This window comes from Cinclus cinclus, chromosome 5, assembly GCF_963662255.1.
Source record: "Cinclus cinclus chromosome 5, bCinCin1.1, whole genome shotgun sequence".
NCBI classification, from domain to species: domain Eukaryota; kingdom Metazoa; phylum Chordata; class Aves; order Passeriformes; family Cinclidae; genus Cinclus; species Cinclus cinclus.
The window spans coordinates 50,864,618-50,884,837 of record NC_085050.1 but is presented as its reverse complement, the minus strand read 5'-3'; the positions used below and the strand labels follow the sequence as shown (position 1 = coordinate 50,884,837).

General features: G+C 36.0%; 1 protein-coding gene across 4 annotated transcripts in view; it reads left to right on the top strand.

Annotated features, from left to right (window-relative positions):
• The window catches only part of GSTCD (glutathione S-transferase C-terminal domain containing), a 44,837-nt gene that overhangs the window by 19,940 nt on the left and 4,677 nt on the right, over positions 1-20,220 (top strand). For all 4 annotated transcript variants that reach the window (XM_062493801.1, XM_062493804.1, XM_062493803.1 and 1 more), the window contains 5 exons: positions 12,769-12,884; positions 13,107-13,151; positions 13,542-13,670; positions 16,138-16,271; positions 18,015-18,045. In XM_062493801.1, coding sequence (XP_062349785.1) covers positions 12,769-12,884; positions 13,107-13,151; positions 13,542-13,670; positions 16,138-16,271; positions 18,015-18,045 — 455 coding nt within the window. The remainder of the gene's footprint in view (positions 1-12,768; positions 12,885-13,106; positions 13,152-13,541; positions 13,671-16,137; positions 16,272-18,014; positions 18,046-20,220) is intronic.

Genomic DNA, 20,220 nt, shown 5'->3' with positions numbered 1-20,220 from the left:
TAATTTAATAGAAGTAAAATAATTCCAGCAAATTGCCTCAAAATAATCCCACTCTTAAAGCATAAGCATCCATTTTAAGGATTTTATTTGTATAATGCTACTGATTTGACTGATGACCTTTCTCACTGTGGGTTAGGCTTTGTGCTGTGCTGTATTAGTTGCTGTTGGAACAGTTTTTGTGCCTTTGGTTTGAGGACACTTTGCACACAACATCCATACCCCATCAGCTTACTCTTCTCCAAATGCTTTCCTTGCTGTCTGGGTAAATAAGGGCTCAAGCATCTGCAGAACATTTGTCTCTGAGCTCCCAACAGGAGTGTGTTCTCAAAGATGGGATCCATGCAAAGGTGAGGGATCCCTGTGTTTCTCAGTTCCTTTCACCTACTGAGGAGAGCTTTGATTTCCTTGAGACCAGTGTTACTGGGATCTTCCCTTCTCAATTCCCCGCACAGTTGGAAGTCCAGAGAAAGAATGCTGGCTGCCAGTGTACAGAGAATGGGATACAGTAGGAATCTTGCAGATTCTTCTGTGTGGACTTAGGTCAGTAGGGTGACAGAACATGCAAACTATTAACCCCACTCTGAAGACGGTGGCTATTGCTGTCTGAGCTTCATATGCCTTTGCTTAAGCCAGATTTGTGCATGTACATGTGACAGGCCAAATTTGTTCAAATATAACAAACAATCCTTGCAGTATAGAGGTTTTATTTTCTTATGTAGTGATTTTAGAATGTCCTCATTTATAAATGATGTAAAGCATTCCCATAGTCATTTATCAGAAATGTGTGTGCTTATATATTTGAACAGATTTTGCATTTAAGATCTGCTAGCTGAGGCACTGCCTAGCAGATGCACTACTGAGTAATTTCTTTGACAGGTACTGCTAGAAAGCCTACAAACTATTCATTTGTTTCAATGCTAGACATCCCCTCTTACAATTTATTAAGTGCTGATGGGGTTTGTAGGCATAGATACTTGGTGACTTATTAGATCAATTTCTGCATCAGCATTAAAAGATGATGACAGAGTAAATGTGTCTGCATGACCTCCAGTACCACAACTCTTTCTCCACATTTGGTAGATAAAGAGTCCTGAGATGTTTTTTTGCACTAGAAGGGCAGTAGAGCCTCCAGAAGTCTTATCCAAAAAAACATTGCTGGGATGACTTTTTGTGCTGGGTTTTTTTTTGTTTGTTTTCCAGCTTTTGGCTCCTTTGACATTATACTGGCACACAAAGTTTGTGTCAAAGCCCATTTACTACACAACACAGTACAAATAATTGTCTGTTGTTTGAATATCTTAGGTTTATAAGTCTATGTTTAGTCGTGGTTTTTTTTCATTAGGGCAGATGTTTCATGAACATGCCTTCTGGCAGTTAGTGGGAGATAAATTTTTTTTTTTTAAGTTTCTCAAGGCAGATATTTCTTTAGTCTGAGTCTTTGTTTAGTTGATGGAGCTGATTAATTTCTGTTGGAAAAGAATTAATAATTTTTCATTTCTGTTGGCTTCAATTTGTAGAAATTCAGCAAGCTGTTTGAATTCACTTTGGTTCATGCTGCACAGTTTTTCTGTCTCTCTCCATCCCCTCAAAACTGTTTGTCTAATTTTGTTCACGTATTATAAAGTAACAAAATGAGGATGTGAAGAGGAAGGGGGTACTGTTGTGTGTATTCTTGCCTAAACTAATTAGCACAGACTTTTTGTGTGGGAGATAAGTTTCTGGATGACTTTTCTGTTTAGTTAGGTGGCCTTAAGTGTGCTGGTAGTTTGTAGAGTAAACAGAAGTGATGTGTAAAGCAGAAAGTGCTGCTCTTTGTCCACAGCCAGATGTTCCAAGTTGCTTGCTGGGGAAGGGCCAAATGAAGTCAGGACTTTGTGTCCTAATGGTCCTACTTTGAAAAGCCTGGGGAACTGGAGTGCAGTACTGGGCCGGTCCCCAATGTTTCATTAACTTTTTTCTCCATTTAAATTCAGGTCTCTGTTTCAAAGATGGTTGAAGGGATTTATGGATTTTCTTGATTATTTGCTTTCATAAACTATGTAAGAATAATACGAAAGGCCACCTGGCACAAAGCTGCTTAAGAGGCAAAAAAAAGGAGCCTTTTATTATTAGAACCATCGATAGAGAATCAAGTGCCAATTTTATGTTGTCTTGGAAACTCACTTTTGCCTCTGCTTTGGATTTCAGGAAAATGAGTTAACCTGTGACAATATTTTCAAGCTTAGGTACTTTTATTCCTTATAATACCAGAACACCCTCTTCTGCTTTTTGGTCAAGCATGTATGTAGGTAGTGGAGAACTGTGTGCCAACTAGATTTTCATCAGTGTTTCTGAGAATATTTTACATTGGATTAGCCAGAATTTAAAATAAAATCATTATTATGCAGCTTTTGAATTGAGATAATCAACTTGTCTCTTAACTGGTATTTTATACATGCTCTGAAAACCTAGGAATGTATTAGTGATGTGTTGTCTAGTGTAAGATGACAGTTCTGTGTTATTTGAGAGGCATTTTCCCTTTTTTTAATTGTGTAGCCCTTCAGAAATGCATTAAAACATATTGAAACTTTATTTAATTTTCATCTTCTAACCTTGATGTAAAATGTTTTATGTTGGTTAAATGTGCTGTCTTGATGTTGCATGTTTTCAATTTGTCATGAAATATTTCTCTTAATGGCAGGATTGTTTAACTTCACAGTGTTTCTGACATAAAGTGTGCAATAAAGTAGCATTAGTTGGTAATGTATAATTATTGCTATGTAATATGATCCAGATGACCACACTGTTATTTTTATATATTAAAAGGAAAGGCGTGGGTATTTATTCTGTTTATTTCATTGGTCTGTCTTCCACTGCATCATAATTTGTTTGTGCTGATTATAGTAAATTTGTGCTTTACCTATCTTGGCAGGATTTGAATAGGTGGTTTGGATTACTGACAACAGTGAAAAGGAACACTTTGAACAGAAGCATTCTGCAAAATGTTCTGATTCTCTTGGTGTGGATAAATATCTGTTACAATTATAAAGGTGATGTACCGCCAAAAGGTGGCTCTCTTTGGGAATGCATTTGTTACAAAACCTGGGTTTTTTCTCTAACAGTAAATGCCAGTCTTGATTAGCAAGTGGTCTGGTTCTTTCTACATAGTTGCAGAACTTCTCCAAGCTGGGATTGCTGAGATACATGTTGGTTTCAACCCAAACTGGTTACTAAGAGCACCGTAGACATAATAAAGGACAATTTAGTAACTGTACTTGGCCCTGGCATCCTACCTGCAAAGTTGCACAGCAGGCATTGTGTAACAGGCGCTTAATTATGGCTGAGGGACTGCCATCTCAGCAACTTGTGGCTTACTCATTGTGCCTTCATTACTCATTGTGCCTTCTGAGAAACCGCTGGAGGGAAAAGACTGTGGAAAGAAAAATGCTGATTGAAAAGTTTTGTTAGTGGTGGTTTTGTTTGTTTGCTTTTCTAAAATCTGTCGTATAAACTAATGGCAAAAGTTGATTTATTCCAGAGTGCAACTTTGAAGGTTAAACAAACTTTTGTGTTGATCGTCAGTATTTACAGTGGTAAACTGGTAACCTGGCACAAGCAGATACTGATGTTCAACATCAGAGATTAAAAGAACACTTATCCTAAACTGGTGACTCACTTAAATTGTATAGAAAATATCCTACTTAGCTATGTATTCAAAGGAAATAATTGTGTTTGCTGTCCAAACTGCAGTTCATTTTGATTCCCCTCTGCCCCAACTTTGCTTCAAAAATTAATTAGGAAAAAAAGAAATGAAAGGTCAAGTAGTGGTACTTGAGTGGTCAAGTAGTTACTATTACTGAATTAAAACCTTATGATGGAGTTCTGTAATTTCTGTATTTCCTCTGAACTCTTGAATGTTTTTTCAGCCTTTTCAGCTAACATAAGCCACATGAATACCAAAGACAGTCATTTCATACAGAAAATCTAATTGGATTTCCTAAAATTTTCATAAACTCCAGATTTATACAGGATCAAGCTATAAGTACTGTGATAATTGCAGTGTGTAAATCAGACAGAATGCAGAGAATGGAGAAATCTGTAACCTTGGCCTTTCCATGTGCAACTCAGATGCCTTTGTTTTGTAACTTTGGAAATTATATACAGCCACTGTGATGTTATTTGCATATTGAAATGTCAGTCATCAAACCTTTGCAGTGTGGGGTTTAATTTTTGTAGTGACTGAAATGCAGGATGCCATTTCAAGGAAGAAATTTCTTTTCATCAGGATGTTCTGGAGGAATTCCTCCAGCCATTCATCTTTGTAAGGTAAACAGACATAATGTGCAAAGTTAAGCTGGAAGTCCTGCTGTTTGTCCTGCAGCAAGTTGTCCAGTTGCTTGACACATAGGGCCAAATGAAGCATGTCTGTCTTCCAGTCAGCTTTGTTTTTGGTTCTGGTTTATTATTTCAGGCTCTTTCACTCTTACTGATAAGCAAATCACAGACAGAAATAATCAGAATTATTAATATAGCTGATATGTAAATTTTTTTCTTAATTAGAGGTGCTGTTGGGAATTAATGAGTTGGCATATATATAATATATCAGAAGGGGTCTTTTGGGCTTTCCTTTAATTCTTTATAGGCAATTCATGACTTCCTGTACAGAGGCAATTCAGTCCTTACCTTCTCCTTAACAATCAGTTATAAATAATTCAGCGTAAGGAGCTCAGAAAGGGAAATCTCTGTTCCTGCTGCCTCTTAACTGCTGAGAGCTTGTCCCCTGCAGGCAAGCTGCTGCTGGCCAGCTGGGAGTGTGAATGGCAGGGGCTTCTGGCCCTTGCTGTGACCTCAGCAGCTGCTGCCTCTGGTTCCTGCTGGGGTAGGAGCTCTCCTGTTTTGACATGGACAAGCACTCGTAGTCCTCTGTGAGAGCTGACTTCAATTCCCCTTTCTCAGCAAGACAGTAGCTATTAATTACTATATTAGGCTTGTGAGATGTAAACAAACACTTGATTCTGGTTTCCTTGTCAGGCAGTGACATCTTCATTTGAAGATATTTTGCAGAAAGTGAGCAACCCCTGTCTCCTAAGCCTGGATGTTGTGGACATTTGGTACAATATTGTGTGTAGGTAGAACAGCACTCCTTTTGGGGTTAGAGACCTTGTCCTACATTTAGTACAGTGGAGGCTGCTTTTCCCTTTACTTTATTCTTCCCCAGTATCTTCCTTTTATCATCTTTCAATTTTTAAGTTTTGTATTGTTGTGCTTTCTTCCTCACATCTTACACACTTTGCTGTAGGTGATAGGTAGTTTTGGGCACCTAAATAGCATAAGATACAGGCAAAATAGCTGACCTGATGGAATCTTGACTGTGAAGGTAAGGCAGAAAGGTGAAGAAGGAAGAGTAGAAGAGAGGCAATGTATGAATACATGTGCAAAGAAGGGTGGTTGCAGAGTCTTTTTTTTCTGCCCATAATTCTGTCATGACATTTTAATACAAAACAATTTTCTAATCTTTGGGATTCTAGAAAAATAGCTTGAAAGTATGAATCTCAAAGGCTTCAGAATGAGAAAAAAGGTGAAAAGACATTGTCAGTTAGTTTAAATGTGTAGGAGCTGAGAATTTTGGAACTAATCTAATGTTTTGTGAAATGTGCTGACATGATTTTTGTGAAGATTGCTGTTGGCAATATTATAATGTGAAAAACTTGGAAGAGCATGGCTAGCAAATGCATACTAGTGTGGATAGCAATCAGTAATTTAAATACTTATAGAGGCCTCATAATCTAGTACTAAATAGTTTAAAAACAGAAAAATAGTAGATGAATGTGTTAACATTCTCTTAGGTTTTTGTTTTCTAGTTTCCTTTTTGCTGAATATTTAGAAGAAAAGTTTTGAAGATAAGAAATTGGGGAAAAAAACAACCAACAAGTCTTTTTAAAATAGAACATAGTTACATTCTGGGGGACCTCAACATTAATTTTGATTTAATTTTACTAGTATCTGTATGTTTTTATGATTTTTAAAGGTGCCTTACTCTTTTCTTGCTTGAAAGACTTTAATGAAAAAAAAAAAAGGCAGGCCAAGTTCCTGTTTAGGTTGTCAAAGGTTAGTTTTCATAGCTGTCTGACCTTTCTAGACTATGCCAAGATAGTGTATGTGAGATGTAGGGGGTGTTTGTGCCTGAAGTGATAAAACTATTTTGCACAGCTTGCCTTAATAAAGAGCAGATTGGTTAGTAACATCAGGAGGGACTCCTGTCTAAAAAAACCCAACAAAATGCTCTTGTGGAGTGCAGTTGTCTTTCCTGTCCTTTTGTTTATTGCCCAATATATTTTAAATCATGCATTGTAGCATTCTCTTCTCTTACTCCCTTGACTGTAGCTAAGACATCATCACATTTCATTGTACAAAACTTTATGTAATAAAAAATAATGTGGCCTCTGGGATTTTCTTTTCTGGCCCTACCTGTTGACTCAAAGTGTATGCTGTACATTCTCCAGAGGGGGAATTTATAGGCTTCATTTGTAATGTTTAGGAGGTTTTGTTTATTTGTTTTCCCCCAGCCCGGTGAATGCTAAGGCCATTTTTACAATATGTGCTCACAAGTAACTTTAGGAATGCTGCTCATTCTCTGAGGCTTCTCAGGAACATTCAAGTGTTCAAAGTGTGGTCTTTGCAGAATGGAGACTGATGCTTTCTGAACTGCCACGTGCAGAGTAGCCATGTGTTCTCAGCTGCAAGGAGGCTCCAGGCAAAAAATGTTGGCCTTTATCAAGCCATTCGTTAGTCCCAAGCTTCTCAGAGGTTAGTTAAAAAAGAAAACATAACTTTCCTGAAGCTCTAGTAATTGTTGGGATGTACTAAATTAATGAAGTGGCTCTTACAGGAAGTGGTGATTATACATTCCAACTATGCCAAGACAATAGCAATTTTGTTCATTTAATAGAGATTGCTGCTTTAAGAAATATGTGAAGCTGCAGAGTTGGCTTATGTGCCTGTTACCTCTTAAAAAAACAAGCATTTACATGCCCCTTTACCAACTAGTAATGGCATGTGGGGTGTTTCCAAACCTCATAGTTCCAGAATATGTTTAGATAAACATCCAGTCAGGGTGGGAAAAAAAGCTTACAAAAGCCACAATAACAAAAAGCCCAACCACCTACATCTGAGCTGTGGGGATAAATGTGATTGCTGATTGCTTTTATTCGTAAAAATACACTCTGGCCTTCAGGATATGTTTGCTTCTGCTTCAAACAAGCAAATTATAAAATAAGCTATTCCATAAAAGTTAGTATTAAAAAGAAAGGAAAATTAGGTATTCTGCATTGCAACTTCATCTATAAAAACGTGTTTTCACTGAATCTCCAGCTCATATTTTAATTCTCCAAGAGTGAATGGAGAGAGAACTTAAATATGGGAGGAGGTGAGGTCTGGAGGACAGTAATAAAAAGCACTGTCCTTTGCTTAGAGTTGCTGGGTGTTTTTGCAATGTCTGTGATAAAGTGGTGTATTTCGTGATAGAACTAATGTGTTAAACTCTGATGCAAAAGTCAGGAAATACTTACACAGTCAGAACTAGATGGTTTGGGTTTTTAAAGTGCCCCAACTCCATTACTTCTGAACTTAAATCAGAGAAATGTTTTAAGAGGAAATTGATATTTTCATATCCACTGTGTTAAAAGAGAGATCAGAATAGCAATTTTCAAATGTAAAGAAAGAGCAAAGAAATCAATTATAACCCTAAGCTATCTGATCTTGTATCTGATTGAACAAATATTATAGTCTCTGTAAACCAACTCATCAGTTTAGTTATAATATAATAAACTTCTATTTAATCAAAAACTAAAATGTAATGATAGATTGTTGTGAGTCATCTGTGTTAGCAGAGTTAGGAAGCAGGCAATTACCATAGATGCAATTCTGCTTTACACTGCGTTTTCTCTTGAGAATTGTTCAGTGAGTAAGCTTCCTTTTGTACCTTGCAATTCTTTTAATATCATATCCAAATTTGGGGAAAAAAAGAAGGTTGATAAATGTTGTCTCTTGGTGACACAAATAGTAAAGCATATCCTTTAGCCCTTGCATAGGAATTTATACCTTGTTAAAGAGAAGAATTTAGTTTCTTTCTGAGGGCTTCACTCATGACTGTGTGCATTTAAAAACCTGCAAGAATTATTACAATCTCTCTTTGTAAGTGCACAATTCTCTTTGGTGCTAAAAGCTGTTTGGCTTTCTGGCCTAGTGTCACAGTGCCTGGAGAAGGCCAGTGAGGAAATGGAACTGTACACATGGTGTGTGCATGTGGAGTGCAGCACTGGGACATACAGCTCAACAAGCACTGAGAGGCCCATGCCATATGGAGTGGTGTAGCACCCCAGAGAGAACCTGGACATCCCTAAAAGTAGTAGTACAGACAAGGGAATGGTAGAGAAAGGAATTTTTTGTTTGCCTCTGCAGTAACAGGGCTCAAACTGCTCAGAAAGCCAGCACGCTCATCTTGTGTTAACTGTTTCTTTTAGCTGAAGCTTGTAGATGTGCCTTTTGAAAAGGCAAGAGCATTTAATTCTCCTAGTCAGAGAATTCAGAGGTCTCTGGCCCCTCTGTCTTCATAGCACTTTGTAACTCTATGAGATTCTCTGCAGAGCCAAAAAGCACGTACTTTCCCACCTACAAGTTACTTTTGAATGTACCTTGGGACTAAAGTCTTGGTAAAGCAACAAGATCAAGAGAACGAAAAAGAAAAAATTAAGGTTTGCTGCGGTTTTCTCTAAATAAAAAAAAAATAGAGCATAGAACTTTGGCTTCCAGGATAGTTGATACTTTGTGATGCTTCAAAGTGGTTTTTTTTTTTTTTCTTTCTGATCATTCTTTTCCCCGGCCTTCCAAAATGTGAATTAGACTTTTACATTGCTGAAGGTAGGATAACACAGAAAGATCTCAACATAATGAAAATACTGATTAAATATCTACTTTAAAATTTCATGAAACTGTTCAGAGTTAAATGTTTCCATTTACTTTTCAATGGGAGTGATTTTTGTAAATTCACCTCTTGTGTAAGTTCGTTGCATTAGATTTTAAAGGGTTCTGATGGAGCAGAAAAGGTAAAAGCAGTGAAATGTTCTTGATTATTTGATGTTTTTTTTCTTTGTGAATTCCAGCAGATTTGGTATCCCACATTTTAAGAAATACTTTAATGATCGAGTTCAATAGGTTTTTAAAAACTGCTCTGTTAGAGGCCAGCCTTTTAATTCTGTATTCAGGTCAGAGCTCAGAGTCTGACCCTTAGGCTTAACACACATAGTAAAGAAGTACATTCAGAGGCAGACTTCCAGTGACAGATACTTTTTAGTCTGGTATCACTCACAGCAGCCAGACGGAATTTTTTCACAACTATAAGGGAGTTGAACATAAAGAAAACAATTTAAACTGAGCCTGGCAAGTGGAGAGCCAAGGTCAATATCATTCTACAATCTAGATTGCATTGAGAAATTGCTTAGGGACATTTTGTGGTGTTAATTGTTTTATAGCTACTCTGTAGTGAAAGTCTGCTTTATTCCCAAAGCTGAAACCATAAGAATGTAACTTTTTGCTTCTAAATGGACAAATTTATATCAATGAGGGGGTAGTCAAGTCCCAATACAGGATGTGATCTGACTTCTCTCTCAACAGCCGTGCTTGTTGGGTCCCCTACTTTGAGTTATGCCCAAGTGAACAAGCCACAGACACACTATTTGCTGTATTGAATTCAAGTAGTGCTCAAAAAATATAATCATCCTTTTTGCCCACTCAGAGTTGTCTCCCTCTGCTGTTATAAAAGATAGAGGAGAATTGAGATACATTTGCCTCTTTGATGCCTGTTTGCCTTTTGATGTAGTGTGTATTTCAGACTGTGATTCCACTGCGTCTTTGCCAGGGCATACTTGGAGATGATGTTGAGATTGGTTGGCCCATCTCCTGATACTTCCCCTCTCTCCTCTGGTGTTGTTATGCAACAAGTAGGAAACAGATGATGCTGAAAGCTAACAGGTTGCTGCTTGAGAGGGAGGGGAAGGGAGACAGGGCAGTCAGTACAGTGAAAAGGGACAGCTGGAAGGTTGTCCCAAGCTGGAGAAGGAGAGGGCAGATCTTCAACTTTCAGCACTGGCCCACACAGATTTAATGAAAGTAGCTGAGGTTGAAGAACATTGTTCAAGTAACCAAGGTGACCAAAGGACCTCAGCAAAGTTATTTGGTTTGCTAATTGTATTTGTTGCAAGATTTGGCAGAGTTTGTTAGAAGAAAGTGGTATTATTTTTGACTGTTGAGAGTATTTCTTTGTAAGTAAATGTCAGCTGAGCTGAATTCCTTATATCTTTTTGAATTCTGCTTTTTCTAGTGGTTGCATGGTACCACTGTACTGCTGTATTAATATGACTAGTACTCGTGTAAACACGAAACACCAGCCCATAACACAAAACTACAACAACCCCCAAAACAAATAAGCAAATAATACCCCCTACCTACCAACAGGTATCAAAAAGAGTTTAACAGAAGATAATGTGGGTGTTAGGAAATAATTAGAATATCCTGAATTACCATAGGGAGCAACCATTAAAAAATAGCATTGGTTTCAGAAAAACTTGTTCAGCTTAGTATAAAACAGTAAAACTATCTGTTATTTTGTAGTTACTGAGCCTTTTTTGCTGAACTTAAACAGTATAGCAATGAATTCACTTCCCTTGAATTTCCTTGAGAAGTGGAATCATGTTATCATTTGAATTAGCTAACCGAGACTTATGTAAACTAAAAAAAGATACTTGTGCTGAAACAATAGAAGTATGCAATCCTACTGTATGTAATAGGAGAATGCGCATACTGTATGTTGTATGTACGTTTTGGTAGCTGTGTGTTCAAATGTACTGTGGTAGCACTTGAAAGTGGATTAGGGTTAAATTCTTAGACCTGATATAATCTTAGATGGGTGTGGTTTTCTTAAGTGTACTTTAGTGACTTTTCAAGTTTAAATTGAGAAATACCAAAGGATTATTTGAGGACTAAAGGATTATATGATCTTGAATGCTGACCAAAGTAATACAAAAATAAAAGGGGCTTTGCCTTCTGAAAATTTAATATATATTTATGTCAAAGTGCAAGACCTCTAAATGCCACAGAACCTTTAAAGTTCTGCTTGACATGGGCTGAATTAACAGTAATGTTGGATTTGTGAAGCCAAATAAAATATTTTTATTGTGACTGTTTATTGAAAATTAATTTTTCTGGGACTGTATGGCAATCTGTTAGTTGGGTTCTCATGAAGGGAGCAAATAATTTTATGGGGGCCTTTCAGTGTATTGCATAAAAATGTCAAGTTCTTCAGTGTTTTGCCTTGTAGGGCTACATTTCAATCTTTTTTTTTTCTTAGTCTTCTTGAAGACAGCAATTAACATTGTTTACTGTTACAGAGCTTGTGAAATGCAAAGTGAACTACAGTGAGATACAGTGAGCTGTAGTATTTTTAGATGCATTATTGTCTGTTTGCTGTAATGAAGGACTAGTTACCCATGCTAACTAACATTCTCTACATACCACATCACTTCTTTCTGTGTTTCTGTAATTCTGGCTATCAAGCTTGAAATAGAGAGGTAAAGCAGGCAGAAGACCTATTGATTCAAGCTTGATGTTATCCATCTTTTGAGGGAGTATTTACTACTTATTGCCTGCACAGTAAAGGAGGATGAACCTTGTTGGTTGGTGGCCATGAAGAGTTAATTGCTAGAGTTTTTGAAGACTGTAGGCTAATTCTTAAAAAAAAATATTTTTCTTATTAATTTAATACTCATGAGGTTGACTGACTGAGTACTAAGTAGTGGATCTGTTTTTGCTGATGAAACCTGTTACTATTTTACTTTTTGATTTTTAGAGATCCTGTAACCTATTTGCTAATTTTGCACGGTATGAAAATTTGATGGTGTTTTCAGGAGTTGTACTTAATACTAAAGAGTTGTTTCAGTACTTTTTTCTTATTGTGAAGATGAGCTGTCAATATCCATGTCAAACTCTGCTTTCTGAACAAGCTAAAGGAGTCTTTAATAGGTCTGTCAGCACTCAGCCCCACTGAGACAAAACACAGCCTTACAAATACCTATGTGCTGACTCAACAAATTGATTTTATCTGAAGCAGCTCTCTGTGTTGGACTTTACCAACCACATTTGAATGAAATTAATAGTTTATCCAGTTCTGGTTGTTACAGATGTGATGGAAAGCCAGTCTTTGCTATGTAGAAATAGTAATTTTGAGAAGTACCTCCTTGCACATGCAGTCATTTAAATAAATAGGGCCAGTTATTATGAAAAGTAAGAACTGACAGTAGAAAGAGTACAAGTTTTAAATTCAAGATGCTTAAGGACAGTGTATATAGATACAGTAAATGAGGATTTATTTCGGCAACCTTACTGTGAATGTATTTGAACTCTGTCTCTGGGCATGAATCACAGGACTGGAGGAGAATTAGGCCAGAGCTTACATGACTTTGATTGCTTTACATTAAGTTTATATGAGTTTGTTCCTAAGGATACATTAACAGCAACAACTAGAAAGTTAATTTTGGAGAAGGTTCTATTTAATTTTAAAATATTTAATATGTTAAATATTAATTTAGCTTGAAGTGGATTAAGATGCCCAAGTGTTCCAGTAATTTTTAATCTCAGCTATAAATTGCATTTGCAGTGCTTTGCAGTTACCCATAAAAAATTGTCAGTGTTGAGAACTGCTGATCACTACTTAGGCATTTTCTGTGTCATCCCCAGGAAAGATGTCTAGAGACCGGGCTCTCAGGAAGCAGCAGCAGCTGAATAATTTGGTAGCAGCAGTGACAAAGCTTGCAAAACCTGGAGATTTGATTGTGGATTTTTGCAGTGGAGGGGTAATGTATATTTCTGTTTATGTGGTGCAATTTCTTTCCGCTTTCATCTTTTGCAGTTCTAGGTGGTTGCTGCCACAAAGCAAAGCAGAAGTGCAAATGCTGAAATTTTAGCTGCTTTCAAAGGTTTTCTCATTAGTATGGGGATGCCCATCACGTAATGAGTGAACAACAGGGAACACTGAAAAGTGACTCAGATTTTGTTGTTTGTTTTTGTTTTCACAGGGCCATGTTGGAATCGTTCTTGCTTATATGATGCCATCGTGTCAGGTAAATTCTCAATAAAAAGATTTCTGGTAATCATCCTAAAAATATGTGTATGTAGAGAGGACGCATAGAAGTCAGAATTGTCTCAGCAAAGGACTTAGGTTTGAAACACGCAAAATTTTAGTGTAGTCCCCAAATGTGTGTCGTGCTTTCCAGTGAAGACAAAAGTTGTAGGAAAATATAAAATATTTTCAAGCTGATTAATATTGACAAGTATTAAATGCCTTCAATTGTTCCTACATTTCCAGCTAATCATTTTGTAGATCTCAGACTCCGCCACAAGTGAGTCAGAGGTTTTTTTTCCAACAAACTACAAAGTTTTCTGCTTGGTAATGTTGTACTTCGATTTCTCAGTATTATTTTGCCTTACTTTCTCTTATGTGTGAAATCTAGGTGGTACTCATAGAAAATAAGGAGTTGTCTCTGATCCGTGCTAAAGACAGAAGTGATGAACTAGGTTTAAACAACATTTGGTTCATTCAAGCAAATTTGGACTATTTTAATGGGTCTTTTAACATTGGGGTAAGTGATTATAACTTTTCCACTTCAAAACTTTAGTGTCTGAAGAATTATTCTTAAAACTAATGATGTATGTGAGAAAATAAAATTCTGTGTGTCCGTACAGGCCATGAAAGTAAATGAGATTAATGTCTTGTCTAGAATTTTGCAGCCCTAGTGAAGAATAAGTCATAAATAGTATTTTGTAGCTCTGTAAATATTCCTGTCATCTAGTTTTTTGTGCTGTTAATAGAATATGAAACTCTGTGGCAAGGTGCAAGCTTTCCATGCAAGACTGACTGTTCTTTAAATCATCTATCTAAAAGCCTGTTTTGACTGTAGCTGAGGATGGCAACACTGAAGGTTTGTGGTACATGAACAGTGCTCTTTAACTGTTTGGTTGGTTTATTTAAGAAAATAAAAGAAATTTAGTGCCAAAGAAAGAGTAGAGAAAAAATTATTTTAGCCCAGCCCTTCCAAGTGTAAATTTCCAATTCTCTAGCTTTAATTTCTGTTCTACATTGTCATATAAATCTCAGTGGGTGAACTAGAGAGCTTTTCAAAATATCAGGATCTCATGGATAATACACTGAACTGTGTGTGTGAAATATTTAATGGTTGTTTTATGAAATGAGTCTCCAATTTTGTGGTCATTGGAATTCCTGTCTGAATTTCTTGGAGCCTGTTTTAAAAGTTTATACAATGTTAACCCTGTGGAGATTTTATTTAATAAAAAAAGTATTATATTCTCTTTTTCAAGTTTTGTGACAAGAAAGATTTCAGTGTATATGTCAGAAGAGTTCACTTGGAAATTCTTCTTTTCCAGGCCTTCATTTCCAAATATCTGCAGTAGTCTTCACAATTTATTTTGTTTTAGATAGTGAGTTCCATATATAGGGTATATAAAGAAAGCTTTGTCTTTAATTTTATTTGAGATTTTTTCTTAATTAAATAGGTTCTCAGAACGCCAAAGAAGAAATAATTTGGTGTAACAGGTCATACAGGCTCAGCAAAGCTACTGGTTTATCTGCTGCTGTTTTAAGGTCTCTTTCTGCAAGCAAAGCAGAGAGCTTTATTTTCTACTTGGATAGATGATGAGGTAGCTATGATTACATTCCATGATAATCTGATAGCTAGATATTAAGAATCTATTTCTGATGTTAAATTAGTTTTAGTTTTGTTGTTAAACTCAAATGAGCAGAAAATTTCATTGTGAAATTATTTTCTTGTTAATTTTTTAATGTTCTGCCTGAGACAAGAATATTTGTTTCCATCTGTATGCAATTACAGTTCAGTTGATGATTAATGGTCTCCTCAGCTGAGCTTACAGCAAGCAGACTGGAAACAAAAAATACTTCGTTTAAATCTGTATCTGAGAGCAAAGTTTTTATTTTCCAGTCACTCTACCTTGAAAAGCAGCTTTGTACTGTGAAATCTGAGCTGTGCAGTCTTATACCTCTTCTCTAAATGTACAGATGTTATGTGTGAACAAAAAGCAAAGCAAACAATGTAGTTTGGATTTATAAATCCACACTGCTGCATAAAATGAAAAATTGTGCTTCAAAAACATCCTTAGTTTAAGTATGCACCAGGCCTACTCTTTGAGGTACTGAGCACACGGGAGGAGGCAGAGAAGGTAATGCCCCATTTAAGTGGTGCATTTGGCATCCCAGATAGAGGATAGATAGGAGAGAGCTGCCTGTGTTCCCTTGCAATATACTGAATACTGCAGTAATTTGCTTTTCTCTAGGAGAGCAGGAAGAATTTGGGTGCAACCTGTGTGTTGTCCAAACATGTCAGTGCTCACAGGTAGTTATGATCAACTGTTATTTTAGTTTTAGTAGAGGAGCCCCTCACTAAGAAAGAGAAATTAAAGAATAAGGAGAGGGAAAAACATTAAAGGAGGGCAAGCTGTATTTGATGCCTCCCCCAACTCGAGTGTTTTTTTCCTGTAGGTTTTACTCAGTACTTGAAAATCAAATTATCTAAATTTATGCTTATTTTTTCCTTTAAATGTGACCTTTAGGTATATATGTTTTTTCTCTTACTGCTTAGTCGAAATCCAGTTTTGACATAGTTCTTTGTATTTCTAAGTCCTTTTTGCTTGACAGAAACTTCTGACAAATCACTACATAGTTTTTCTGTTACTATGTATTCCATAACTACTATTTTTCTGGATATTTGGATTTTTTTTTAGTTTATTTGCTATCACAATGAAGTGCACCTGCCTTTTGAATGCTTTTGGTGAGTGACTCTTCTTCGGTGTTGATTCCTAGTTAATGGAATAAACCATAAATTTTCCTCAATACAGATATGAAGGAGAGGAATGAAAAACTGGAGAAGAACCAGGCCTTTGGTGTAACAGCTTTAGTTGCAAAAACTTCCTCATGAATTTAATTAACTCAGTCAACCAAAAAAATGCTGGGTTGTATTTAAAATGTTCCAATGATGAATTTTCTTGTTTCCTTGATTATTGTTTTTCCTGTTGTAGGTGGCCCTGCACGCCTGCGGGGTGGCCACAGACATGGTGATTGAACACTGCCTTAGGGCACGGGCAGCCTTTGTCATCTCCCCCTGCTGCTACGGCTTCATTCAAAATACAGTCAAGTTCAAATATCCACGAAGGTAAACTAAAGCTTGCAAGATAAGCCCTAAAATATCAACTTAAGTGAGGGAATAAAATCCTAAAAGAGTATAGAATTAATCACTTGAGGTTCATTGTGAACGACTAGGCTAAGTTGATTCACACTTAGAGTGAAACAGTTTCCTCCTATTTATTAACCCATCCTCACAGGCAGATTGGTAATTCCTGGATGGTTTTTTTTTTCCTGGATTTATGTATTCATGGTTCAGAGGACTTTATACAGTATGCATAGTAGATACAATATCTAATATGCTGACCTACTACCTTAAAATCACAAAGTTAATAGAAAACTCATGAAAATTACTCTGAGAAGGGGAATTGACATTTTAATGTTGGAGGAAGATACAAGCAGTCAGTTTTAAGAAATGGGTCTGCCTTACACCTGAGTTTACTGCTTGTGGAACTCCTTAGATTTATTCCCAAGTAGATAAGCTCTCCTGTGTTTCAGTTCATATTTTTAATACTTTTTCAATGGATTGTGTACATATTTTGTCTTCAGACCTGCTTTCTGGGAGATACAAATATATCTTATGCTTAAGAATTTTAATGCCTCTTATATACATAAAATGTAAAAGATAAGCATAAAGTGGCAGATGATAAGAGGCTAAACAGCCTTCTGAGTCAGAATTAGGTGGAGGAAAAGGTTGTGTTCTGGTTGACTTTTTTTTTTTTGTTCGTAAAGTTGAGCTTTGCATTTTAGATGTCCAAGATGAATTAGATTTAATTCTACTAGGAATTATATAAATGACTTAAGTATATTTTTGCTAAAAGAGGAAACTGAAAGGAATCAACAGTCTTAAAAGGAATTGACAAATCTAAAACGATATTCTGCATCCATGTGAAATACTTTTCATACTTTTCTATAATATCAAAGTGTTCTGGCACAAAAGTATGTATAAAGTAATTATAACTTGTCAGTTTGACAACCTTTGCATATAGCTGTTCTTTCTTAGTCAATTTGTTAATTCAGTTTCTTTGTGTGTGTCCTTTTTGTTTTCTCTTGTGACACAGTAAAACAAATAAGTCTTCTAATGAAGAGGCAATTAAATTCCAAGCCTTCTAAAATTAGCAGGCATATAATTTTTCTCAGTAGATTTGTTTTAAAATTGGCTGGTTAATGTTCAGCTTTTGACTGGCTAAGTTTTTAGAGCACAAAGACTGGAAATCATCACTTAGAAGACTTTTGTTGCTGTACATGCTGCAAAAATGTTTGTGTTTGCTGAAATTTTGAATCTTGCCTCATAAATCTATGAAAAAAAACTATCAACCGGATCTTGAGCTACATTTTAGGGTTTGCTTTTTCTTTTTTTTCTTATGTTATACGGTCATAAAAACGTGATAGCTTGACCATATTCCCATAGTAGTTCTGTACTCGATTCCATTGTAAAGACCCTTTAGCTTTGTGATACAAACAAAATATTTGTGTTTAATATTAAATATATGTAAAGTGTTTGTGTGACAGTGAAAAAACTACAGTAAGTATGTGTTAGCATTTATAATGATTTAAAGAGAGAATTTTTATTAATACTAGGAAAAAACCCACTAAATACACTTTTCTAGTGAACTAGAACTGTAATGGGTTTTGGTCTTTTTTAATGCCTTTCTGTATGATACAGATATTGCTTTTTTCTTTAAAATGTGTTCAAGTATGTAATGATTGCTTCTCTTTTCCATCTTTGCTGTTTTTAGATGTCAATTGAATTGATCTATTTATTTTTTTTCAGTCATCAGTTCAAAGAAATTTTGTCCTACAAGGTATGTAAAAGACAGAGGGAAGATGTTTATGTGCAGTTCCCTGTATTTCTCTGTGTCTTCTTATCAAATGAAATATAGGTGGTTATCTTCTAATTCCAAGGAGGGGCATGTGTTATGTGAAATGTTCATTGCTAGTACAGTTGTAATTGTGTTTTCTCTCCACCATCCATTTTAAAGCTTTTTTCTTCAATAAAATTAAATAGTTTCTACACAAAAAAAAGTCATAATGCATAAGTGAGCCATTCCTAAGGTACTTCAACTTGTATTAGTTAAAAATTACAGGATACCAATTTGTTTAGGTGTTAAATACAACTGTTGTAATAAACATTGGATTCCTCCCTCTAATTTATGTCTAAAACATTGGACATAGTAAGTAGGAAGAGATTAAACAGATCTGCAAGAATTTAATAAAGTGTTTATATTTTATACAGTTTTTAAAATGCTCCAAATTATTTCTAAAATATTAAAGTGTGTTTTGACCTTGAGCAGCTGGGGTCTGTGGAGATAATCTGAGAGAAATGTGGGAGAAATTATCACTGAAGCATACAGATCAGGCAGAGTGAAGGGTAACAAGAGAGTGGAAGAGGACAAGAGCAGAGGTGGGCAGCAGAAAACTGGTACTTATCTGTTAAGCTTTGTCTTGTAAATTTAAACTAGTTAGTGATGAGCAACCCAAAATGTGAAGGTTAGAGGCACTTAATGTGGCATGGAAAGAACCTGTTTCCTTTTGAGAGAAGCAAAGTTATATAGAAACTTTACTAATTTTACAGCTCAAATCCTAGACAGGACTCTTGGTTTTTGCAGTATAGAAGTGATTTTTGGAGGTGCAGAATAATTCTTTGTAACAGAAATATGGAAATGAAGGAGGATGTTTCAAATATCCAAATGCTTTTGGGGACAGTGGGCAGTTCAGAGATAATGTATGTGGCAGAAAAATAGAGATTATCCATTTTAATCCCTAAATTAAGAGGGAGTTTTAAAAATTTAGAAAATCTCCAGCCATCATGTAAGGGAAATTCAGTTATCAGGTAATAAATGCCCAAAGATTGAGATGCCAAAAGCCACATGATGGATTTGGAGCCACCATTATTATTTCCCACAATTAATGTTCTTTTCCAGGTCTCTAAGACATAATCTCAAAGAACTTGGGTTTCAGTTCAGAAGAAAAATTACTTACAGAATTATTAAACCTGCTGACAGTGCAGAGAAAGATGGCATCAATTATAAAGTCAAGGTTGCCTAGATTAGGTTAGTGCATATAATCTCATTGAATTACATTTCAACTCTGTGAATTTTCCTTAATCTGTTAATCCATGGAGATTTAAATCACAGTGTTTGCCAATACTGTAGAAACTGCAGAATTTTATTATTTGTTTGCAGAAGGGCACAGGAGTCAAAGATAAGGCTAAAATACATTGCTGCGCTTAGTAATGTAAGAGTCTATGCAATTGGTCTAGGCTGGTTGGTGCCTCAAATAATCCTAGTTATAAATAACTTCTGTTATGCATCTAGCTATATGCATTTTTATATTTCATATTAATAAATTCTTACAGGTTATTGGCTAGCAGCCAAAGTTGCCATGTGTTAGCCAGACATTGTCTGTCATCCACTTCAGTTCCCATATTAAATTAATTTCTCTTATCTTTCATTTTAGTGAGATCTAAAAAGACATCCAGAAGTCTGGCATTTCCAAATCTTTTTTTGATGAGAACATTATGCTGTAATTCATTAGTTTATAGTTGCAAGGAATAAGGTTATGATAGCTGTAGATTTCTACTATGATACATTTTGAGACTCTGTCAAGATATAAGGAGAGTTGGAAAGTAGAACTGCATAAATTTGCAAATACAGCCTTGGAAATTTAATAGGAATTGAGCATGTGGATGTTCTAGTGAACAAATTAACTGTTTATGCACACTTTGGGAAGTTTCTAATCATTATTTTAGCAATGCTTTTCTTATTTCACCCAACAGGGAATATGACAATTTAATCATTGGGGGAAACAATGTAGTCATAACAGGCTATAGTTTGTATTTTTGGATCACTCTGTAAGAAGCCAAGGATTGGAGTCAGTCCGGATTTTTGGATTAAGTGACCAGACTTACCTTGGCTCTGGTCGGGTCCAAAGAGCTGGGAACTTGCTGTTGCAAAGAGCCAAGTTGTATTGGGTGCCTG